Source organism: Mustela nivalis (assembly GCF_964662115.1).
Source record: "Mustela nivalis genome assembly, chromosome: 6".
NCBI classification, from domain to species: domain Eukaryota; kingdom Metazoa; phylum Chordata; class Mammalia; order Carnivora; family Mustelidae; genus Mustela; species Mustela nivalis.
Genome location: NC_139025.1, coordinates 114,407,613 through 114,434,482, shown reverse-complemented (window position 1 = coordinate 114,434,482; position 26,870 = coordinate 114,407,613). Strand labels below are relative to the sequence as shown.

At 34.0% G+C, this 26,870-nt stretch overlaps 1 protein-coding gene across 35 annotated transcripts in view; it reads left to right on the top strand.

Annotated features, from left to right (window-relative positions):
- Positions 1-26,870, top strand: part of MYO9A (myosin IXA) — a 275,439-nt gene that overhangs the window by 55,300 nt on the left and 193,269 nt on the right. For 23 of the 35 annotated variants that reach the window (XM_082735684.1, XM_082735666.1, XM_082735699.1 and 20 more), the window contains exons 4-8: positions 4,419-4,481; positions 10,507-10,606; positions 12,078-12,134; positions 15,527-15,624; positions 20,671-20,797. In XM_082735684.1, the coding sequence (XP_082591810.1) occupies positions 4,419-4,481; positions 10,507-10,606; positions 12,078-12,134; positions 15,527-15,624; positions 20,671-20,797 (445 nt within the window). The remainder of the gene's footprint in view (positions 1-4,418; positions 4,482-10,506; positions 10,607-12,077; positions 12,135-15,526; positions 15,625-20,670; positions 20,798-26,870) is intronic. The other 12 variants (XM_082735688.1, XM_082735673.1, XM_082735671.1 and 9 more) reach the window with 1 other exon arrangement.

The following is a 26,870-nucleotide window of genomic DNA, read 5'->3' as shown; positions in this document are numbered from 1 at the left end:
CCCTTCTTACCCAGTAACCCTTGGCAACCACTTACCTTTTTATAATACCCCAGTTTTGCCTTTTCCAGAATGTCCTGTAGTTGGAACCATATAATATATAGTCTTTACAGTTTGGATTCTTTGCCTTAGCACCATGTATTAAAGTTTCCTCCATGCCTTTCATGGCTTGATTTTATTGGGCTAATGTTAAATGTATATATTAATTTGGGGATAATTGACATCTTTGTGCTATTTAGAAATGCTTTTAAATTTTTTGTATTTCTTACTGAATTTATTCCCAGGCATCTTATTTCACTGTTTTACTGTTATTAAAAATGTGATTTTCTCTAGCATTATATCTTCTAGTTGTTTACATATATGAAAGTTATTAATTTTTATATTAAGCTGTATCTTATTATTCTTACTGAGTTGTTTTATTGTTTGCATTAGTTTTACTACTGTTTCCTTGACCTTTTCTTGGTATATTTGCAAAAATAGATATTTTTTCTGTTCTTCTGTCTTTAATTATTTTCTTTCTCGTCTGATTCCAAATAGTATTGTTTCCGACCTTTATGTGAATGACTTTACTTTTCTCCACAAAGTAAAATACTGATTTTAGGGCTTTTTGTCACATTAATGAGTTCAACATTGATTTAAATTTTCTGTGAGTGGTTTTTTGAGTAACAGAATGATATTGCATTTTATCAAATGCATTTTGAGCATCTGTGACAATCAGCATGATCTTAATTCTGAGATCTGTCAGTGTTATTATTTTCCTAAAACAGAATCATTTTGTGTTCCTGGGAAAGCAATCCGACTTGGTCATACAAAGATACAATTTACACACACACATACATATATGTACATATATTTATGCACGCACATATAAATTGGTTGTTGTATTCTGTTTCCTAGTTTTTATTTATGCTTTTTTGCATCCATATCAATAAATGAGATTGGTTAGTATTTTTCTTTTTTATGCCATTTTAATTATGCTTTTCACTTCTGCTTTTAATTTAAAAATTTTGACCAAAACTATGTGTATTGTACCCACCCCCAAGCCCCGTGAAACACAAAACAAGAAGGATAAGTACTTTAGTGGCGAGTTTCATAGCTCATTTCCTTTCTGATTTGAAAACCATGTTTCCAAAGGTATAACTGGAACTTTTACTAATAAAAATGGGATGCAGCCACATAGTCAAGTTGTACTTTTCTAGTATTTGATTGTGATACAAGAAATGTTGATAATAGGTTCAGTTGTATATGTTGCTTTGTAACTTACAAAGTATCATTACATATATTCACTGATTCTTAAGACAGTTTCATGAGTTAGGAATGGCAGATATTTATTTTCCTATTTTATGAATGAAATTCTTGCTCTTAGATGTTAAGCGTTTATTTGAAAAGGTTAAAGGTTCTCTTATAATAGTGATGAGCAGAAATCTTCTTTTTTTTTTTTTAAGAAATCTTTATCTTGATTATTAAGTCAACATACACATACTAAAAAAATTTTCATATTGAATATTTTTAACTTAGCAAATATATATTAAACATTTTCATCTTTTTATCATTTATTAGGCTAACACTTATGGAGTACCAGGCACTGTGCTAAGTGTTGAGGACAAAAAAATGAACACATGTTCTCTGCCATTAAAGTTCTCATAGTCTTTTGGGGAAGATATGTTTACATAAGAGGATTATAGTAAATGAGAAGTATAGTGATGGAAACATGTGTTTGGATAAGTTCACAGAAAACGGTATATGATTTTTATCTTGGGTCTTGAAAAATTGCTAAGCAGAAAAAGTAGGAAATCACTTTATCATTTGAGGGATTGTCATTAGCAGGTGATTGGAATCATAAGAGCTTGGTGTACTTGAGAGGAGGTAAGTTCAGTGGCTTCAGATTACAGACATAGTGCTCAGTTGATTTCAGATTGTGAATAAACCTCTAATGTATCTAATTTATCCTTTTTATTGGGAAGTAGATTTTAAAGATCTTATTATAAAAAAAAGTCAAACAGACACAGAAGTAAAGAGAATAGAAGGAATGCCCATTTAGATTCAGCAATTATCATATTTTGCCATATTTGCTTTATCTGTTTTTTCTTTTTCTATGCTGATGGCATTGAAAAGAAATCAGGGCGCCTGGGTGGCTCAAGTGGTTAAGTGGCTGCCTTTGACTCAGGTCATGACCCCAGGGTTCTGGGATCTAGCCTCTGTGGGAAGCCTGCTGTTCCTTCTCTCACTCCCCCAGCCTGTTTTACCTCTCTCTCTGTCTCTCTGTCAAATAAATAAATAAAATCTTTTAAAAAATAAAATTAAATAAAAAGAGACTATCCCAGGTAGACGTAATACCAGTTTATCCTTATGTACTTTAGTATGAGTAGCAGGTGAAAGTAGAAAAATAACATGAGTAGATCTTATTTTAGGGTAAATAACTCTCTTAGCAGTATAGCTCAAGGATTAGAGAGGAGGAAGGAGAAATGTCTAGGAGCATGTTGATATAGTTGAAAGAGGGAGCCTATGTAGTTAAAATAGACCTGGCTTCAAATCATAGTTCTGCTGTTTAATAGCTGCATGATCTTAATATCTATGAGTATCAGTTTCTATACTTGTGAAATAGGCTGTAATACTTGCTATGCAGAGTGGGTATAAGAATTTAATGTACTATGTAGAATCTAAAATACAAATGAATAAACAAAAAGCAAAAATAGACCTATAAATACATAGAACAAATTGATGGTTGCAGAGGGAAGGAAGGTGGTGGAATGGGCAAAATGAGTGAAGGGGAGTGGATATACAGGCTCCAGTTACGGTATACAGGCTCCAGTTACGGAATACGGAATAAGTAAGTCATGGGATTAAAAGGCACCATGTATCAATGATATTTTACTAGGGTATGGTGAGCATAGTATAATTTGTAAACTTATTGAATCAATGTGTTATATACCTGAACACCTGAAACTAATGTGACATGTGTCAACTATACTCAAAAGAATTTAACATATTAGTTTATGTCTCCCATTTTAGACAGATAAGAACCTGTTTGAGTAGTCTAGACTAGAGGTGATGGTGGTGACTTGGAGGAAGCGATGAGTTTTAATTACTGGTAATAGTAATAGTAGTAGTAATGAGTTTGCAAAAAGGGCATATTTGAGGTTCATTTTGTGAATGGAGCCTGTTGGATAGAGAGTATAGCCTGTAGAATTAGAAGTGGAAGGAAGAGCACGGACAATGCAGCCAGGAGTGAATGGCATGCTTGAGGGAATAACGTGTATTTGCAAGTGACTAAAATACTGAGCGTGCAAGAGGAGGGAACTGGTGGGAATAGAAGCTCAAAAGTCAGATTTTGACTCCACAGAGGTTTGTGCTGTGTTATTTGGTTTCAGTAGTGTAAAGCTTTTAAATTTCAGACTATAAGATCCCCCTTTTTGGAGTTTAACTGATTGATTCAATTTGGGTAAGAGGTATTTGGAGACTTGAAGAGGCAAAGGCTGGATAAAGAGAATGACATAACAGAAATATATTTTAGTTCCTCATTACTTTCAGTATAAAATCCATTTTTCCGTCACATAGTATATTGGTCCTTCTTCTTCTAGTGCACTTGTGTATCTCATTCTTTAGCCATGTTGAATAATTATCTTCCCTGAGGTTAAATACCCTCTTTCTTTTATGCCTTCCCATAAAGCAGTTCTCCTGGTCTTCTTCTGGTCAGTCTTTCAGACTTCAAATTCATTTACTCAGTCAGTCACCAAATAGATTTTGTGAATGTTTACTATGTGCTGTATACTCACCTTTCTGGGAATTGTTCCTTATATAATGTTTTCCTTCTTGGATTGAATCTTACCTGTCTCTCTTGATATAGCCATAATTTTTGATTATTGCTCTATAATAAATCCTATATCAACTCAGTATGATAGCCCCTTGTTTACATATTTCCTTTACTAGTCTGTAAGCCCCTTGAGAATAGTGTATCACTTATTTCCATATTTGAACAGTGCTTAGCACAGTGCCCAATTAATGAAAAGTTATTGAATAAATCAGTAAATAATAAATGATAAATAGATTCCAGAATGTGGCCGTAGCATAAATATGTTAAGAAAGTATGTCTTTGAGCCTATTTAGTCACCTGGCCAAAGTATAATATCTGAAAAAATGTGTAGTGGCACATGAGCCTGGAAAGAAAGTAAAGCCTATGCCATGGATGGGTCTTGTGTGCCATGTTTTGAACTTCTGAATTTATTTTTGAAAGCCCCCCCAAAAGACAAGTTTATAAATTTAACATAGATAACACTAACAGCATTTATAACACAATTGTAATTGCAAGTGTACTAAAATGATCTGGGTGGTATTCTTTATACTTTTGCGTCTTCTCCGGAAAAATATTTACCTACCTTAAGCTTTATTATTTATATCAACCAATTTTATTTTTCTTCTAGTGCCTATGTTGAAAAATATCTACTGGAGAAGTCCAGACTCGTTTATCAAGAGCATAATGAACGGTACATATTTTTCTTAGTATAATTAGATCAAGTTAACATTTTTATTAATCAGATCAACTTTTAGGATGTTTGTATATTATGACCTTTAATTCAGCTTAACACCATGCATTGCTTTTCATATAATTGCTATTTCTATCATGAGCAGAACATTGTACTTTTTCAGAGGCTGCTAGAAGGTTTTTTTAATAAGTACAAACATACCGTGTTTTATTGCACTGCACAGATACTGCGTTTTTTTAACAAATTGGTTTGTGTTGAGCAAGTCTTTGGCACGTTTTCCAGCAGTCTTTGATCACTTTATATCTGTCTGTCATATTTTGGTAATTCTTGCAATATTTCAAACTTTTATATTATTATTATATTTGTTATCGTGATCTGTGGTCCACAATTATAACTGGCTGAAAGCTCAGATGATGGTTAGTAGTTTTTAGCAATACTGTGCTTTTTAAATTAAGATGTGTATGTTGTTTTTTAGACATAATGCTATTGCACACATAAGAGACTAAGGTGTGGTGTAGACGTAACTTACCTGCACTGGGAAACCGAGAAAATTGTTTGCCTCATGTTACTTTGAGATTTGCTTTATTGTAGTAGTCTGGAACTGAACCCACAAGATCTCTGAGGCATGCCTGCATGTGGAACTGTTAACCTTTCTAGACAAACTGTCCGAACAGAAAACATGACTCAGGTCTTTATCTGACTGCTTTTCGTGAGCACTGTGTTTTCAGACTTTTTCCCATGCCTTATTATTCTGTTTCTAATTTGAGAAAATTTTTAAAACGCACTTACTTTCATTATATTATAATGAGGTATACAGGACTTCAGAGATTATATAAGTAACTTCCTACAGATTAAGAAACCTAATGTCGGGGGAAAAACCGCCCAAGTGTCAGAGAGATAAATGATTTCCTTCATGCTGCAATGAGAAAAATTAAGAGCCAGAGTTTGAAGTTAAAGAGACCTACATTCAAATCTTGAATATGGCTTTGGCATCTCATTTAACTTTTCTGCTTCTTTGATATTTATTCCCATTTTACAGATAGAAAACTATCTTAGAGTTGTCTAGAGAAATAAATAACATTTATAAAGTGCTTGTTATGACCCTTATTATACATAATTATATTCAGTAACTGATAGGTAACATTATCTAATGAATATGACCAGGTTAGGACTAGAACTCAAGACTTTCCTGTTCTTTTTTTTTTTTTTTTTTTTTTTTTTTTTGTGGCTAGCATATGAGGAAATCTAAATTAGAGGTTTTTTTTTTTTTTTCTTTTTTTAATGAAGGTAAGAGAGTTTTAGAAAGGAAGTAACTTCATAAAGTTTTGTAGAGTTAACAGATACTGCTATTAGAAGGTTGTTAGTAACTTCTTCCAACACGTTTTAATGGAGTAGTGGGAAAGGTTATTAGTAACTTCTTCCAACACATTTCAATGGAGTGGTGGAGATATAGCATGGTTTCTGAATCACAGGTGAAGATTCAGAACTTAAAAACTGATTGTCTGTTTTGCTGGATTCTGTTTCTGAATGGATGTGTCATATTTAATGGTGTGTTTCTAAATGTGGGTTGCTAGTATTTTGTTGAGGATTTTTTGTGTCTGTATTCATAGGGGATATTGCTACAAGGTGTTCTGTTTTGTTTTTCCCTCCTGATGTCTTTGTTTGGTCTTGGTATTAGGATAATACTGGTTCATAGAATGAGATGGAAAAGTTTGGGAAGGATTCTTTTTAAATGTTTGCTAGAATTTGCTAGTGAAGCCATCTTGTTCTGGGGTTTTATTTGTGGCAAATTTTGATTACAAATCCAAACACTTTAGTTATTATACGTCTCTGTAGATTTTCTGTTTCTTCTTTAGCCAGGTTTGGCATTTTTTATCATTCTGGGAATTTTTTCATCTAGGTCATCTAATTTGTTGGGGAAAAAATTGTTTATAGTATTCCCTTAAAACAATTTTTATTTCTGACAGGTAATAATGTTCCCTCTTTTGTTCCTGAATTTGAGGTCTACTCCTTCCTATCTTTGGGCTGCTATAACAAAATACCTCAGTCTAGGTAGTTTAAAAACAACAGAAATTTATTTCTCACAGTTCTGGAGGTTGGGAAGTCCAAGATCAAGGTGCCAGTATGGTTGCATTCTGATTAGAGCTCTTCCTGGTTCATAACTCATATCTTCTTGCTTGGTCCTCTTATGGTGGAATGGGTTAGGGAACTCTGTGGAATCTCTTTTATAAAATCACTAATCCCATTCATGAGGACTCCACTGTCATGATCTAATCAACCTCCAAAGGCCCCCACCTCCTAATATCATTACTTTTGAGGTTAGGATTTCAACATAGGACTTTGAGGGTTACAAATTCAGACCATAGCAATCTCCCCCACCTTTTTTGTCAGTTTAGATAAGAATGTGTTAATTTTGTTGATCTTTTAAAAGGACCAAGTTTTGGTTGATTTTTCTTTATTTACTTACTGTTCCCTATTTTATTTCTCTTCTCATGCTTATCACTTTTGTTTGCTTTGGGTTTAGTTTGCTCTTTTTTAAAATTTAAAAAAAATTTTTAGTTTCTTAAGGTGAATGGTTAGCTACGAGTTCCTTCTGTTTTACTGTGGGTTTGCAGCTCTAAAGACCTGTTTTAAGTCTTTAATGGTTCCCATATTTTGGCAAGTTGTGGTTTGGTTTTTATTTATCTATTTTCTTATTTCCTTTGTGATTTCTTCTTAGAACCCATTTTTATTTAGGAGTGTGTTTTTGAATTTCCATGTATTTGTGCATTTTGGAAATTTCTGTACTTCTGATTTCATTGTAAGATCATCAGAGAATATAGTTTGTATGATTTCAGTTGCCTTACATTGAGACTTGTCATAGAGTTTAACATTTTTTAATCCGGAGATTGTTCCATTTTCCAGAGTTGAGAAAATATGTATCCTGCTGTTGGATGGAGTATTCTGTAGATGTGTTTTAGGTGTAGTTGGTTTTTAGTATTTTTCAAGTTCTCTTTTTCCTTATTGATCTTTTATCTTGTTACGGTTCTTTTCATTATTGAAAGTAAGTGTTGAAATATCTTAGTGCTATGTTGAATTGTTTTTTTTCTTTCTTCAGTTCTTTCAGTTTTTGTTTTATGTATTTTGAGACTCTGCTTTTATATGCATTTACATTTAGAATTGTTTTATCTTTCTGATGAATTGGCCCTTTTGTCATTATAAAATGTCCTTTGCATCTAGCAACGATTTTTGTCTATTTTGTTTGTCTATTTTGTCTATTTTGTTAGTATAGACACTTTAGTTTTCTTTTGGTTATGTCTGCATGGTATTTTTTACATCCTTTTAGTTTCAACCTATTTGTATCTTTGAGTCTATAGTGTGTCTACTGTAGATAGCATGTAGTTGGATTTTCTTAATTCATTCTGCCAGTTACTTACCTTGGGACTCATTTATACTTCATTTAATTGCTAAGATAGGAGTTATGAATGTTATCTTGCTATATGTTTTATGTATTTTTTAATGATGTTTTAGTCCCTCTATTCTATTACTGCCTTGTTTTGTATAAATAGATGTTTTCTGGTGTACCATTGGCATTTCTTTAATTAAATATTTCTTGAGTTATTTCCTTAATTGTTGCCTTGGCAATCTCAGTTAATATTTTAGCAGTCTTGTTTGGATTAATAACTTAATTTTGGTAATACACAAGTAACTTTGCTCCTATGTAGTTCTGTTCCTTTCCTCTTCTTTTGTAGTACTAAAATCATATAAATTACATCTTTATAACAGTAGACCCATCAGTACAGTTAGTCGTTATTGTTTTTTGTTGGTGTCTTTGGTGTCTGGGACTATCCTAATTTCTCCTTTATTTTTGAAGGATGACTTTGGTGGGTGTATAATTTTTTTTTAAATCACAGTGCAGTTTAAAAAAATTAACATATAATATATTGTTTGTTTCAGGGGTACAGCTCTATGAGTCATCAGTCTTACACAATTCACAGCACTCACCATAGCACATACCCTCCCCAACGTCCCTTACCCAGCCACCCTATCCCTCCCACACCCTCCCCTGCAGCAACCCTCAGTTTTTTTCCCTGAGATTAAGAGTCTCTTGTGGTTTGTTTCCCTTCTGGTTTCATCTTGTTTCATTTTCCCTCCCTTCCCCTATGATCCTCTGTCTTGTTTCTCACATTCCAGCTGATAATCTTTTATTAGGAATCCTTGATAAGGCATGTCTTCTAAGTGTTGATCTCTTTAATTTTTCTCCCTTGGAGTTTGTTGAGTTTCTTGAATGTGCAGGTTGTTCTTTCATCAGATTTGGGGAGTTTTGGGTCATTATTTTTTCAGATATTCTTTTTGCTCCTTTCCTCTCTTTTAGGGACTCCTTTTGTGCCACAGATACCTGAGGCCTGTTCCGCTTTCTTCATTCATTTTTCTTTCTCTCTTTCTCTCTCTTTCTTTAAAAAAAGATTTTATTTATTTGACAGGGAAACCACAAGTAAGCAGAGAGGCAGGCAGAGAGAGAGGGGAAGCAGGTTTCCTGCTGAGCAGAGAGCCCAACATGGGACTCCATCCCAAGACCCTGAGACCATGACCTGAGCTGAAGGCAGAGGCTTAACCCACTGAGCCACCTAGGTGCCCTCATTTTTCTTTCTCTTCAGACTTGTTTCAAGAGCTGGCTTCAGGTTCCCTGATGCCTTCTTCTGCCCACTCATATCTGTCACTGAGTGCCTCTAGATAGTTTTTCATTTTAATTATTATGTATTTCAACTCTCTAATTCCTCTTTAATTATTTTTAAATAAGTTCTATATGTTTATCGATAGTCTCTTTGATGAGACATCATTCTCATACTTTAGTTGTTTAAATGTGGTTTGCTTTAGTTCTTTGATTAAAAATCTTGTGCACCGGGGCGCCTGGGTGGCTCAGTGGGTTAAAGCCTCTGCGTTTGGCTCAGGTCATGATCCTGGGGTCCTGGGATCGGAGCCCCGCATCGGGCTTTCTGCTCAGCAGGGAACCTGCTCCCCCCACCCCCCCGCCAGCCTCTCTGCCTACTTGTGATCTCTCTTTGTCAAATAAATAAATACAATCTTTTAAAAAAAAATCTTGTGTACTAAGTAATGCCTGGGCTTCCTTAAAGATGGTTACTTCAAGATCAGCTAGAGATGAGAGTTCAGTACCTTCTCTGGGTCTTTGCTGAGAAGGTGTGAAGCCCTGAGCACATGCACAGCCTTATGCATCCACATGACCTTCTAGATTCCCAGGAATGTATTGGGAGCTTTTAAATTCCTGTGTGGAGATCACATTTCCCTTTAAATTTTTTGATTAGCCTACTCTTTCCCCAACATTTATCCATGGTTCATGTAGCTGACATATTAAAAAATTGCCAATAATTTTCCATACCTTCCCCTGGGGAAAAGGTTTTCACACTGGCTTAACTCTGAGTCAGATCATTAAAGACAGTTTTAAACATCGCGTCTTCCAGGGAACCACCAGATAATTCAAGTGATGTTTCTCAAGGAATGATGTTCTGAACCAGCTCCAACCCTCTTCTGCCCTCTTGTGATGGCTGCCAGGCTTTTGGTGTTCATCATGATTGTAACCTATTGGTTTTGAAGGCCACCCTGGATTTGGTGAACAGAAGATGGATTGGAGCAAGTTAAAAGGCAACAAAGGTTGCACTTTAATTGAGATTGATCGGTTTTTCTTATGTAAACATTCCTTGGATTGCTATAAGCTTTTGGTTAATTTTCAGACTTCTGACAAAAGTTGTTTCTGAAAAGTTTGCTGTTTTCTAATTTGTCTTATGGAGGAGAGAATTTTCAAAGGTCTTACTTTGCCATATAGCAGCCTTCACCCCTCTCTTTTGAATTTAGTATCCAAAACATCATTTTACTTTATAGTACCTAAAATATTGAACTTACTACCACTTTTTTATTGAAAAATGAAACAAAATTGAAACATTTTACTAGTTAATGTTTGTTCTTTTTTCTGTTAAATGATAACCGGTGATTGTGTTCACTATAAAGCCATACTCTTTGTTTCCAACAGGAACTATCATGTATTTTATTACCTCCTGGCAGGAGCAAGTGAAGAAGAAAGATTAGCATTCCATCTTAAACAACCAGAAGAATATCATTATCTCAATCAGGTGAGAGTTCATGAAATGTATTTTGAAATGTAGGGCATTATTAAATTTTACTTCTTGAGAAAAGTTTTTTTTGTAATACTTTGTTCTCCAAACCCAGTAATGGGTATTAACTAGCATCTTCATACAGGTAGTCTAAAAATTTATGTGATGTGCTTCTCAAATTTAAAAAATTATTATTCACCATAAGAGTTGGAAGGGTTTAGTTATATGTGTACCCTTTGCTTTTTGTGAGACTCTTTCAGAGAAAAATAAACTGTTTATATATGTACCTGCTTGTTAGAAAAATGAATTGGTCTTTCCAAAGTGGTTTACCTTTTAAAGACAAGAGCATGTTCAGTGTTACTAATAATTAATGTATCCCCTTTGCATGGGATTACTTGAAACCTCTTTTATATGTTTTGAAGTCTAATACATATACCTCTTTGCATGATACTGTGATACTAACTTAGAGTATGATTGTTTTTATAATTTAGCAAATGATTCTGTTCAAATGAAATTCATCATATCTTTCTGTGAAACTAAAAATTCACTCCTAAATTTCCATAATAAGGGATAATTGCAGTTTTTCATTATAGTGGTTTCTCCAATTTTACTATTTCTCATTAATAAAAATTCTAGAACCAATATTAATGGAATTGGTATGACAGTAGATCACTTAAATAACAGACTGTCTTTTCTTGTTTTTTTTTTTTGTTATTTGAGGCAAGATGTAATATTCATGGAGATAAATGCCTTTATGGTAACTTAAAAAATATTTATGAAGGTTTTGTAAGGAAATTGACATTTTGATGATGGTTCAAAGGCTGTAGTATGTATTTAAGGTTATGAAAGTAGCATCTTAAGAGTTTTCCCAAGATAGAGGATGCTATGTAATTGGTATTTCTTAATTTCAAAACTACATATTTATATGAACTAAAAAAACTTTGTATTTATATATCAATTTCAAAATTATTTAAAAATATCACTTCCTGATAAAATACTAGGCATTTCTACTGTATAACATTATGTATATTTTAAAAAATCATTGATTTAGCTTCTGAGATTTTTCTTTTCCCTGTTAAATGCTTTGGAGATATTTGGGTGATTAAATATTTCCTTTTTAAAAACTAATAATTGCTCATAAATGAGCTGATAGTCCCGAGCTTATTACTCTTCTTCCAGATATATATTTTTTTGTTCTCAGTGGCCATACCATACATATTCTTGCCATAAAGTGGTCAGTATTAAAAGAATATGAGACTGAGCAGTTAATACAAATCTCAGAGTCACGAAAAACAGGAAATATGGATTGGTTGTAATAATATATGATCTCTCAGAATCTGAATGTTTACCTAGTTGTTTCTTGTTTTATGCTGCTGTACAAAATAACTCTCTTTGGGTAGCAGCACAGTGCTGCTATACTACATCTAAGAGATGATTAGAGAAGAATGTTAACCATTACTTCTACCTAACTAATCTGCCTTACTTTCAGATAACAAAGAAACCCCTCAGACAGAGCTGGGATGATTATTGCTATGACTCTGAGCCGGTCAGTACAAGTACCTAAATATTCTGTGTTCCTGTTAAAGGACCCTCACTCACCTTGCTCATTTGTACTTATCTCATGACTTAGAAAGAAAATCAGCTGATTTTCTTTGAATCTAGGAAAGAAGAATCTAGGAAAAGAAGAGAAAATAATGAATCTAGGAAAGAAGAGAAAATAATGTTTAATTTCTTTGAACTGACTTTGTATGTGTATGGTTTGTGGATTAAAAACCAGTCAGTTCACTTCTTAAAAAATTTGTTCTTTTGTTGCTAATGTTTAGTCTATATTTATTTTGACAGTAAATTGATTGCATTCCTGATGGATTCTTATGAACTACAGGTTTTTTTCTTGAGGTGTATTTTTTTTCAGTGATTTTATTACTCACATGTTACGAGTAGTATGTAATGTTTATCTTAAAAAGGTATAGCCTTGAGGCACCTGGGTGGCTCAGTCAGTTAAGCAACTGCCTTTGGCTCAGGATATGATCCTGGGACTGAGCCCCATTTGAGGCTCCTTGCTCAGCAGGGAGCCTGCTTCTCCCTCTTCCCTGATTGTTCTCTCTCTCTCTCACTATCTCTCTCTGTGTGTCAAATAAAAAAATAAATTCAGTAAAAAAAGGTATAGCCTTCCTGTTTTTGTGTCAGTTAACAGTAACAGTCTCCTCACATGATGAATGCATGTACATTTTGAAAGTTTTTTAGTGGTAATAGAGGCTCTAGTCTTTATATAATTTTCCAAAAATTAAGAATTTAAATTCCTATAAATAAGATTATTTTGTGTTTTAATTGAATGATTTAAGGGCATATATGATGTAATATAAAATGAACAGGTTAATTTAGCTTTCTTTTTATATTTTATAAGGACAAGTTTATAATCAAAGGACACAAAAAATGTTTTTTCTTCCCTTTGTAGTGAGGTCAGATGTAAAGGCATAAAACATGCATTCATCTCTATCTGTAAATTAACTAATGAACTAATTTATTAATTATTCCTTCTGGAAACATGTTCTGGTTCTTGCTTTAAATAACTATGACTTTAATTTTCACTGTGTATGATTACATACTCCATTAATTACAACACTAGACTGTTTCAGAGTTGAGAAGGATCAGAAATTATGGACTTAAATTTTTTCCTTCATACAAGGTTTAATTGCATTACCTTTTCATTATATATCAAGTAATTTATGGTTTCAGATTTAACACTTTGGAAAACTTTAGAGATTTAAATTTATAGATTCTGATACATTTTAGTAGAAAAAATTTACACTGTTTTGCTGTTCTTGAGAAGCTTCCATCTTTCACCTGTTAACATCGAGTGACTGAGTCTCATTGGGAAGTAGGTAGGAAACTGGTAAAACTCATATGGCAAATATAAGACTTGATTGCCTGTAGAGAACTTGTCATGGCATTGTGAACTGATCTGCTGTTATTTAGACAGTCTCAGTCATGCTTCAGAGTTTGGGGTCTGAAGCAGACAGATCTGACTTCAATACTTGCTGATCCACTTACTAGTTTTTGAGAACCTGAGTAGGTCACATAATTCTTTTGTTTCCACCATCTATTTGATGAGATAAAAATGGTCTTTAACTTTTGTGAGAATTACGTTAGACAATGCATCTAAACGGCTTGATAGAGTATTTAGTATTTAGTAAAGTATACAGTACATGTTCCCAGAGCTGCTGCCACCATCGAAATCATCATTATCCATCTTTTCCTTAAAGAATTTTGTAGCCATATTCCTTTATTTCCTTTGTATCTTTCATTAGCCTCTCATTCACTGTGTTTTCAATCTGTTATTGTTTGAACTTTGGATAATTTCTGTTGCCTTTTCTCACAAGTTAATGAAAGCAAGCAGTTAATCTGAGGATCTTTTGGTTTGTTTTTTTCTCTTAGCTCCTCAGAGTATATTTGGGGGCAAACTAAACTTTTTTTCCCCTCTGAGTGATGAGAACTTGTGTGGCTTAGCATTATAAGAAGAGAGGATTGTTAGGTACTGTTCTGTAATTTGTCCTATATTATCATATATATATAATGAAATTGTACAGATGATTCCAAGGGGAACTGTGATGAGGAAATTGCTTTTAACAAGGGACTCCTTGTTGCCTGTTGTATATTGATTTAATTCCTGTTAAGGTTATCCTATTAAATAAACTCAAGCAACTGGTGTTGCCTGACAGAGGGTAGAGGATTTAGAACTGGAAAGATTTTCATTTTGCCACCCCTGTCAATTAGGTGAATTATTTAACCTCTAAGCCTGTTTTCTTTTCTACTGAATGAATATATAATTATATATACATACACATTATTATCTTCTTGGGTTTAATATCTAATTTTATGCTATATATCTGCATTACCCATTAACTCATTCTTACAGGGTCAAAAGCAGGTTTACATGCTAGATACTTGATAGTTTTTAAAAAAATGAATACTTTCTCAAAAAGGAATGTTTGATTTAATTCAGTACTTATTCAGTAATTCAGTGATTATATATTACTTTCTTCTTGGCACTGATTTGATGCTGGAGATCAGCAGTGAATAAAACAGATAACAGTTAATGCATTTATTGAGTACTTGATGCAACATTCCACAGTTAGACATTAAAAAAATTATACATGTGAGGAGGTTTTTGAAAATGTACCTATAAGGGATTGTGAGAACATATAGTAAAAGGCTTTAAAAACTTGTTATTTTAAAGATAAAGATTATATATGTGTTTGACTTTTTAGGGAGCTGAAATGCAAAGGTTACTCTAAAAATATTGTATTTGGTAGTTCACAGCTATCTTTACCAACTAATGTGTGTTTTTTTGCAGATTTTTAATTTTCACATATACTTTCTTTGACTGATAATCATGTTCTTTATATAATTTCATTAGGAACTATTTTTATTATATCTAATATTGAGATAAACATGTTTATATTATATATATCTAGACTCCATTTCTCAACTACATTACTGCCTCTTCTAAAATTTATTTTTGTATCTCAGCATCTAGTGCCTTGCATGATAAGTGTAGGCATTTAAATATTTGTTGAATAAATAACATTTGTTTGTGAAATTGGGCTCTCTTAAGTGCTTTGGATCTTCAGAACTCTTGAGCACCACTCGAAGTCAAAGTTGGTATCAGAATATTTTATAATATTGTTAGCTCTTTATCTTAAGTTACTTTGTGAACCTTGACTTGGTGATTGTGAAAGGGAGAAAAAAGTAACTTACTGGTATTTTGGTAGGTATGTGTTTAGTTTGCATACCTGTAACAAGAATTCTCCAAATATTTCACCAGCTCTAATTTTTATACGCAGGTATATTTACCTAGAATTACTATATTTCTGAGTGGCTTACCTGACTTTTCAAAAGGTAATATTGATTTCTTCCCTGTTTTTCTTAAATAAGCAGGATTGCTTCTCGGTGGAGGGGGAAGATTTGAGGCATGATTTTGAACGCTTACAACTGGCCATGGAAATGGTAGGATTTCTTCCCAAGACACGAAGACAGTGAGTTTGTTTACTGTATTCTTATACCTTTGGTAGAGAACAAAATCACAATGTGTGTTTCACAAGTTCCTCTTCCTTGGTCCTTTGAAAGAATTTTCTAACAAATATTCCAAATCTAATACCTCCTTCTTCCTTGTTAAGCATTGATTTGAAAATTTATTTTTCTAAAAGACTTGCTTTGAATTGCTTTTTTTAATTATAAATTCTTTGAGAATCTCTTGAAAGTTGGAGCTCTTCTTCCTGTAAACTGTGCGTCCATAAATGTTTGCATATAATTGCAGGAGTTCATGGTGTTCCTGAAATCGGTCCATAGACTTTACTTAGAAACTTGCTTTATGACACTATTTTTATAGCTTCTTATTTTCTGTATCATTGATCTCTAATCTTATTAAGGCATGCATACCTATCAGTAAAATATAATTTTCCCTCTCTAAATTAGTGTCTGTACTATTATGCTAAACATATATATTTTTTAAATTAATTTATTCTTATTTTTTATTAACATATAATGTATTATTTGCCCCAGGGGTACAGGTCTGTGAATCACCAGGCTTACACAATTTACAGCATTCACCATAGCACATAACCTCCCCAATGTCCATCATCCAGCCACCCCATCCCTCCCACCTCCTCCCCTCCAGCAATCCTCAGTTTGTTTCCTGAGGAGTCTCTTAGGATGCTAAACATATTTCACTATAAACAAAATAGAAATGTAAAAAGGTTGAGGTAAAAATGAAGCAAATTGTATTTAAAATAAAACAAGCTATTTAAAATTAAAGCCTGATGATTGGTATGAAAGAGCACACATATTGCAGTGAGCACTGGGTGTTATATGCAAACAATCATGGAACAGTACATCAAAAACTAATGAAGTATTGTATGGTTACTAACATAACATAACATAATAAAAAAATTAGTAAAATTAAAGACACAAATAACCTTGACTGTCACCAGAAAAAAAATATTAACAGAACTATTTTTGGGGGAAGGGAATTAGTTATTTCAGATCTGATTATATTGTCAACTTTTAATGCCATACTAAAAGTAGAATAACAGCTGTGCTATTTTCTTGTTTGTGATTACTATGAATCTGGAATTATCAGATTATTTGCCAAACTTTTTTTTTTTTTTTTTTTTAATTTATTTGACAGAGATCACAAGTAGGCAGAGCAGCAGGTGGGGGCGGGGGTAGGGGGAGGGGAAGCAGGCTCCCTGGTGAGCAGAGAGCCCGATGTGGGGATCTATCCCAGGACCCTGAGACCATGACCTGAGCTGAAGGCAGAGGCTTAACCCACTGAGCCACCCAGGCGCCCCTGCCAAACTTTTTTTGAAAGATAAATTAAGGGAGGCCTGGATGGCTTGGTTGGTTACGTTAAGCACTGCCTTAGGCTCAGGTCATGATCCCAGGGTCCTGGGATTGAGTTCTACATCAGGCTCCTTGTGGGGAGCCTGCTTCTCCTTCTTCCTGCATTTTCCCCTGCTTGGGCGTGTGCGCATGCTCTCTCTCTCTCTGACAAATAAATAAAATCTTTAAAAAGAAAAAAAGAAAAGTTAAAAAAAATACCAAATGTAAAGATGCAGGGCCATTTAATTGGTCACATAAACTTCAATTCACTAAAAGTTACTGAGTAAATGAGGGCGCCTGGGTGGCTCAGTGGGTTAAGGCGCTGCCTTCGGCTCAGGTCATGATCTCGGGGTCCTGGGATCGAGGCCCACATCGGGCTCTCTGCTCAGCAGGGAGCCTGCTTCCTCCTCTCTCTCTGCCTGCTTGTGATCTCTCTCTGTCAAATAAATAAATAAAATCTTAAAAAAAAAAAAATAAAAGTTACTGAGTAAATGAGAGTAACTCTATAGTTCCTCCATGCTACATTTCTTATATTCTTTCTTCAGCATACCTCCTATATCTCATGTGACACACCTGATTGTCTATATATTAAATAATAGTGAAACATAATTTCATTTTTTTAGATAAAATAAGTTGGAAATAAAATGTATTTCTCATACATCCAAGGGTTGTGTGTCCTTTATACTTTCTGATACCAGTGTATCCCATATTGGAAACCACTGGAAAATATATGTAATATATTTGGTAACCTGGCCTGTAATTTGACCTTTGTGTATTTTTTAGATATTATCGTCAGATATTCCCTAACACAAGTTTTGCGTTTTAGCTAGACCGATAGGATCCTCTAAAACATTATATTGTATTCTGAATGTCCGGTATTTTCCCCATTCCTTGAAGGACTCATCTTTATCTCTTTTTTACTCATTGAAATAATGCCAGTTTTTTTTGATAACATAACATATATACATATATACTACTGTTCCCCTCTCCTTTGACCATGATTGACTGTGCTCATAAATCACAGCAATCTTTTCAACTGCACTGAGATCTAACCCAGAATTCTTCTTAACACACTTTGCAGACATCCTAAAATTTGGTATGTGAATGGAAACCTGTTTGCTTTGAGTACTTACTATTCATGTCCTCCCTTTTTATTTTATTTATTTATTTATTTATTTATTTTTTAATTAAAAAAAATTTTTATTTATTTGACAGAGATCACAAGTAGGCAGAGAGGCAGGCAGAGAGAGAGGGGGAAGCAGGCTCCCCACCGAGCAGAGAGCCCATGCGGGGCTCGATCCCAGGACCCCGGGATCATGACCTGAGGTGAAGGCAGAGGCTTAACCCACTGAGCCACCCAGGTGTCCCCCTTTTTATTTTTTAAAGCTTATTTATTTATTTAAGTAACTTCTACACCTAATGTGGGGTTTGAACTCATGACCCTGAAATCAAGAATCCTACACTCTTCCTACTGAGCCAGTCATGGGCCCCATGTCCTACCTATTTAATGAAATTTTTCTTAACTGTGCATTGTGTCTACCTTAAGTATTTTAGTATTTTATTTTATACCCTGCCTTATAGTATAGGGATTTTTTGTTACTGTTTTTATTTCTTAATGCAAGATTTTACACATTTTGTGAATAGGGATTTTTATTCATATTTGTAACACTTTTTTGTATTGAGTTATTACAGTATATTAGATTGTTTATTTAACATTTATTATTGTTGGAGACTATCACATATTTGTGTTTGAAAAAACATTAACGTACTGATTTGTTGAACCACAGATTCGGAAGGATATAATTAACAACCATATAAACTCCTACTAAATATGGTGTTTAATAAGTGGCCCATGAATTTTCATTTTTATATCCTTTGGTTTCCATTAGTCTTTGTAATGATTCAATTGATACTGTGTTTCCTCTCTAATTTACCCAGAGTACGTTTATGAATTATTCCTTTAAAATTTTGTTTGAGTCATGTTAATGATTCAAACACTTAAAATTTTAAATTATTTGAAAAATTAGATTGATCAATTAGATATTGATTCAGGACCTTTGAAAGTATGGCTGTTTAGTTCCTAAAGCAGTGTCTTTATTTTATTTAGAATACTTCCTAATTTTCAGAAAACACATAATTAAAATTTTATAGGTAGAACAGGTTTATCATAAGGAAATAGTTGGACAAGACACAAAGATGCATGTGTGTGTGTGTCTGTGTATGTGTTTCCCAGAAGGGCTTTTAGATGGAGTGTTTAGCTGTATTAAATGCTTTGGAGAGGTCAGGTAAGTTAGGAGTACCAACCGCTCTGGTTAGTCAAAAATCTGGTTGTAACTTTTGACTCCCCTAAAACTTAATAGGCTGCTGTTGACAGATAACCAAAACATAAATAGTTGATTAAAACATATTTTGTATGTTAGATGCATTATATATATGATTCAGTCATGTCTTTTTGTGGCTTGATAGCTCATTTCTCTTTATAATACACTTTTCTTATCTGGTGGTCCGTGGTAACTTCTCTGAGATATTTTAATGGGGTCCGATGTCCAGATATAAGAGTAAATAGGGAATGATAAAATGAAGAAAAGGAGTATAAGTTAACAGTTTAATAAGCTTGTTTGTGAAGGTAAGGGGAAGATGTGTAATCTAGGATGGGTTCTTTAAGAGAAAATGAAGATATCATTTTGATAGAAAGTTCTTCTAGATCAGGTAAGAGATAAGAAATAGGCATAATAAAGTTCCTGAGTAAACTGGAGTTCATGGGATGCAAAGCACAAGAAGGGGTTTAGTTTGACAGGAAGAAGGTCATGTGTTCCTCTAAGACAGAAGGGAAGAGTGGAAGGGAGGGTCCAGTTGTAGATGTTTTATGGGAGGGGCCTGAAAATTAAGTAATTTACCTCATGGGCCTCATACTGTTTCTTTTCTTTCTTTCTTTCTTTTTTTTTTTTTTTTAAAGATTTTTATTTATTTATTTGACAGATCACAAGTAGGCAGAGAGGCAGGCAGAGAGAGAGAGAGGAGGAAGCAGGCTCCCCACTGAGCAGAGAGCCCAATGCGGGGCTTGATCCCAGGACCCTGGGATCAATCCTGAGCTGAAGGCAGAGGCTTTAACCCACTGTGCCACCCAGCTGCCCCCCATACTGTTTACTTTCAAAGCATTTATCAAGGGCACTGTAGTATGATGTAGGAAATCAATTCTTAAATATAACTAATCATAAAAAATGATCTAGGCTATAAGAAAATACAGATTCCAAGGCCTTTCCTTTAAAGATCCTGATTCAGTAGATCTGAAATAGACAATGTAGGGAAGGGGCATTCCAGGCAGGATGAAAGCATTTAGAAATGTATGGACTTTGAAACACTGTACAGATTCAGGCAATAGCAAATCCTCTTCAAACAACTATGTCCAGAGGTACAGTACTGAAAGTTAAGGTTCTATAAAGCACTTTGCACAGTGCCTGACGTAGTACACATGAAATTTAGTTATTATAGTTATTATTCCCATATTTTTTATTTTTACTTTTTTTAAATGAAAAGCATATTTTTTATTCTTACTTTTTTTTAAACGAAAAGCATATTTTTTATTTTTATGAAGATTAAATATGTTTGTACTGGTTAATTTGCTTGATTAGAATTTTACAGTGAAATAAGTTTGGAAACTGCACATAAACCAGCTATAATTTTTGGTTTTATTTTCACAGGATTTTCTCTCTTCTCTCAGCAATACTACATTTGGGTAATATCTGTTATAAAAAGAAGACATACCGGGATGACTCCATAGATATCTGTAATCCTGAAGTTCTGCCCATTGTCTCAGAATTATTAGAAGTAAGTGCTTATATTTTCACTTGTCATTTCTCAAATACTGGGTAACTTCTCACTTTAAATTTTGTGTAATTATTTGACTAGGTGTAAATGGGCTAATGCTTTTTATTAATAGTGTTTCTCCAAAAGATGGAATTTTTGCTGTCGATTGTGCCAGAATCTTTGGAAGGCTTGGTTTTTCTTGCCTGCCTCCCTTTGGCCTGGATATCCATAATCCCTCAATTTGCTGGATAGGATCAGTTTTTCACTCTAGACTGTATGATAGTCTAAGACATTAATAGTTTTTCTCCTTCTGTATTTGAGATTTCTTCTCATACTAAGATTTTGGTTAGATTATTTATCTGAAGATGGGGTATCTGGAGGAGTGGAGAGAAAAAGGTACTAATTTTTTCCTTCATGTCTAAGTAAGAGCCAGGGGTCTTCATCTCCTCCCATGCTTCTTCCTATAATCAAGATTTTTATTACCTTATTCTTTCTTCTGGGAGTGATGATTTCCAGTGTTTTCCCAGCTCACTTGTCAGATTCATCTCGAAAGGGGCATCATTTTTTATAGGCCTTCTCCTCTCACAGAGCAAGAAAATATATGTGTGTTTACTAACCTATGTATATTCACATACTACAAATGTTTTTTTTTTTTTTTTTTTAAAGATTTTATTTATTTATTTGACAGACAGAGATCACAGGTAGGCAGAGAGGCAAGCAGAGAGAGAGGAGGAAGCAGGCTCCCTGCTGAGCAGAGAGCCCGATGCGGGGCTCGATCCCAGGACCCTGGGATCATGACCTGAGCCGAAGGCAGAGGCTTTAACCCACTGAGCCACCCAGGCGCCCCTACAAATGTTTTTATATATGCATCTATAGCTATATGAAGATAAACATGAGGTCCTACTGATGTTCCTAACTAATACATTATCACATGTATCATTCTAGCCTTCTCTTCTTATCTATAAACTCCCTTAACAGTGAGGAAGCTATCGTTTTCCTTATCTTTCTTTACCTCCTTTTTTCTGTTCATTTACTTAATTATTCAATTTTAGTATTCAGTTGACCCTTGAACAGTGCAGGGGCTAGGAGTACCAGCCTCTCTGGGCAGTCAAAAATCTGGGTGTAACTTTTGACTCCCCCAAAACTTAATAGGCTACTGTTGACCAGCCGCCTTACTGATAACATAAATAGTTGATTAAAACATATTTTGTATGTTAGATGCATTATGTATATGGTTCAGTCATATCTTTTTGTGGCTTGATAGCTCATTTCTCTTTATTGCTGGGTAGTATGACATTGTGTGGCTGTACCATAGTTTGTTTGTTTATTCGCCTATTGAAAGACATCTTGGTTGTTTCCATTTTTTTTGCAGTTATGAGTAGCCTGCTTTTTTTTCCAAATCTTGATTGGAAGATCAAATCTTTCAAATCTTGATTCATTTGCCACTTTAATAGAGTTTAACCTTATTAGATGATCTAAACTGACTCCCATCAGGGTAGAACATTTATGTCTACTTAGCATAATTTAATTTTGATTTTGTAGCACAAAGTTAATTGTTTACTAGTTTGTATCCTTTATAAGGCGACAGTGCTCTTTGAGAGCAATAGATGCCTCTTTTCTATTTATCTAACCTTACAGTGCTTTTTATTTTGCACATGCCTGGGTGTTGCTTATTAACTTCAGTGAAATGAGTTAGTCTGGCAGACAGGGCAGGAGAAGGGGATACGTTAAACTGAAACTAGACTCATTTGCTGGAAAGAAGTTCTACCAGGATGTGGATGGAATGTGGTATGTGAAGGTGGTAATTTTGAAGGTCATGAGGATCAGGGAACAGTTGGTATTTCAGTCAGACATTTTAGGTGATATTTTAGTCAACAGAAGCACTTGGTATTGTGGTAATAATAGTGCATTGTAGCTAGTGGTTTTACTTACAAGTTCAGGCATTCAGCAGGTACCAAGGCTTCTGGTCTTGGTGCAGTATTCCTTCTTTGGTTAGAGCTGGTAAGAGCAATTCAGGTAATTTTAAAAGGAGCCAAGTATTGATGAAAAAGGAGAAATCCTATTCTGAGAAATAGGCTTACCAGTGTCAAAGTTTGACTATATCAACAATATGATTTGATACCAAATCTTACTTTTGAACCCAAGCTTCTTAACTTCCTTCTTTAAAAAACAAACAAACAAACAAACAAAAACCATACACACACACAAAACTGGGGCCCCTGGGTGGTTCAGTGGGTTGGGCCTCTGCCTTCGGCTTAGGTCTTGATCTCAGGTTCCTGGGATCGAGCCCCGCATTGGCTCTCTGGAGCCTGCTTCCCCCTCTCTCTATGCCTGCCTTTCTGCCTACTTACTTGTGATCCCTCTTTGGGTGTCTAATAAATAAAATAAAATCTTAAACTAACCATTTTGTTTATGTGAAAGAGAGAGAACACATGAGTGAGGGGGTGGGGCAGAGGGAGAGAGAATCCTAAGCAAATTCCCTGCTGAGCAAGAAGCCCATTGTGGGGCTTGATCCCAGCTCATGACCTGAGCTGAAATCAAGAGCCGGATGCTTAACTGATTGAGCTAGCCAGGCACCCCTTAAGTTCCTTCTTGTTATGTTTAGTCTGCACTAGTAGGAATGGAGGTTTGATAATACGTGGGAAGAAGTTATCTTCAAAGTTGAGGAGCTAGACAAGTAACTGATAGGACCTATGCTATAGTATCCTGCTTGTATTTAGTTCTCAGAAATTATTTTTTAAAATGATTTCCTAAACAAACTCAGGGTTTCTAGAGGGGTGGTGGGGGAATAGGGTAGCTGGGTAATGGACATTTAGGAGGACATGTGACATAATGAACACTGGGTATTATAGAAGACTCATTAATCACTGACCTCTACCTTTGAAACTAATAATACATTGTATGTTAATTGAATTTAAATAAAAAATTTTAAAAAATGATATCCTGTTATTGATTAAAATTGGTAATAATAATTGCAAACTTAAGGCTTTTGTTGAGATGGAATTCAAAGATATGAGCAACAACTGGTTTAACTAAAATGTAAACTCTTTAGTTAAGATTTAATTCCTTTCCTTCTCAAAGTGATTCAGTTCAATGATAAATATAGATTTAGTTTTTAAGAACAAATATTTCTGAAATTATTTTATTTTTCCAATTATTTTTATAATTTTGTAGTTACCTCAGGCAGCAATGAATATTTTTGAGTATTCTGTTTACTGAATTCTATTTGAGATATATACTTGTGAAACTATTGAAAGATGAACAAGCTCCAGTACATTAATTGTGGGTAATTGTGGAGCATATTCTTGTTGCATGTTTTGGAGTATATTAGAACTATTAGAACCAGTATTATCAAAAACTGAACCATCATTCAGTTTTTAACAGATTTATATATTTTGAATATATTTTAACATCTGTTGAAACAATATGAAGAATGGGTTTTTAACACATATATCATTTTTTCAATTAAATGAGTATGAGAAACATTGTAGACTTAGATATTGAACTCATTCCTAATTATTTTGTGTTAATAAAGTTTATTTTTTTACCTTATTTATTTATTTATAGATTTGTTTATTTATTTATTTATTTGACAGACAGAGATCACAAGTAGGCAGAGAGGCAGGCAGAGAGAGGGAAGCAGGCTTCCTGCCGAGCAGAGAGCCTGACGTGGGGCTCGATCCCAGGACCCTGGGACCGTGACCTGAGCCGAAGGCAGAGGCCCAACCCACTGAGCCACCCAGGCGCCCTTATTTTTTTTATTTTAAAAGTCATATATGTACAACTGAGGACATTGGGAAATTATTGAGGTAGTTGATTAAATATCATGAATTCAGTAATATTTTCTTCAGGATATTTATCGAAGATAAGCAAGATTAGTATGTTTTGTATGTAGATCTATGTATGATCATTATTAGGTTTTAGTGCCACCATTAAGCCAACTCTTTAAAAGGAGTTGGGTAGTTTTTTATCCTTTCAAATTTTTTTCTGCCATTTAGAGAAGAATCATTAGCAAAGAATAGTATGTTCCTTAAAGATTTGAGAGAGATTAACCCTATGATCAACTATATTTGATATCTTTCCAGAAGTTTGTTTTGTATTAACTAATTTTTTTGGATTTTCAAGTCTAGGGGCGCCTGGGTGGCTGAGTCATTAGATGTCTGCCCATGGCTCAGGTCATGATCCCAGAATCCTGGGATTGAGCTCCGTGTCGGGCTCCCTGCCTGCTTCTCCCTTTCCAGCTCCCCGCTGCTTGTGTTTCTCTCTCATTATCTCTCTCTGTCAAATAAATAAATAGAATCTTAAAAAAAAAAAAAAAAATAAAGGATTCAAGTCTGGCTTGTGTTCATTTTGATGATTTGTGTTTATCTAGGAAATTAATATGTTGATTAAATGTTTACAATTTATTTTTTGGCATTCTTTGTAAATGCTATGTTAATGTTTAAAACCTTTTTCTCTATGGTGTTGACTTTGTATTTCTTAATGTTTGTGTTTCTTAATTTTTGTGATTTAGTGAGAATTGTCTTTTATTTTTTATATTCAAGTAATTGGCTTTTAGATTTATTAGTTCTACCATTTTACTTAATTAATGTCTTAATTTTTGTTTTAACGTATTTCCTTCTTCATTTTCCTGTTAAATTATGAATTAGTCTCAGTATACACTATTTACAGAAAACAATATAATAAACACCTGTGTACTCACAACTCCACTCATGTAATAAAATATTGCAGGTAATTGTAGCTCACTTTGTACTCTGCTACCCTAGAAGTAAACATTGTTGAGTTTGGTGTTTATCATTCCCATTCTATTTTTCTATTTTCAAAATAGGTAGATGTTTATATAAGAATATAAAGCTTTCTATATATTTTCATACTTGTTTCATAAATGTTTTACTGTATCATTCTAATCTTGACTTTTTCATTCTGTACTGTGTTTTTGAGATTTTTCAATACTGATTTAAATATTCTACATGATTCTTTTTAGTTTCTAAAATTTCATTATGTGAGTAAAACAATTTATTTTTCTTAGAGGGGATTGAGGTTATTTGTAATTTCTCATTTATTGGTAGTACTGTGATAGGCATTGTTGTATATGTCTCTTCGTGGACATGTGTGTAAATTATTCTAGAGTATAGTCCAAGGAGTATAGTTTTGGGTTGGTATACACACAGACATAAATAGTTTACTGATATTGACAGATTACTCTCTCTAGTGGTTATACCAGTTTATACAAGTGTATAGAAGTGACTTTTGCTCCATGTTGTTGCCAGCCTGTATTTGTTTAATCCTTTAAAAAAATGTCTTGAGTCTACTGCATAGATCATTTATTTTTAAATACTCACTTTTAATAATTGCTTGAGCTCAACAATATAACTGTTTTTTTTTAATCACACAAGTTTTTTCTTAGTTTTCTTGGTTTTGTCATATTTGTGTAATCTGGTATTATTTAATTTTGTTTTTCAAAATATTTTATTTATTTATTTGTTTATTTATTTATTTTTAAGATTTTATTTATTTGGCAGAGAGAGATCACAAGTAGGCTTAGAGGCAGGCCGAGAGAGAGGAAGGGAAGCAGGCTCCCTGCTGAGCAGGGAGCCTGATGCAGGGCTCGATCCCAGGACCCTGAATCATGACCTGAGCCAAAGGGAGAGGCTTTACCCCACTGAGCCACCCAGGCGCCCCAAAATATTTTAAATATATGCGAAAGCTTGAGGTCTTATATTTAAACTTTGGCTATTTATTTTTAGTTTTACTGCAGTTTGTAAAGGTAATGTTCCTCAAATTTTTTCTAACTTGTTTTGAATTTGAAGATTGAGTACTGGATGCTACTCATGTAGTAGTGAATGAGAAGGATATTTTGGTATCATTGTATTTTAAAAAATTATTGATCTGTCATGAATTCCTGGTGACAGGGTAATGCTTCACTGTTGTTTTGTAACTCACTTTCTCCTTTATAATTGAATATTTTTTGCTTGATATACTTCATATCATATTATCTACTTAAAATTTTATTAGTGTTATATCTTTATTTGTTTGGGTGCTTTTATAAAATGCCCTTATTTTACCATTTCATGACCCTCATTGCAAAAGTCAG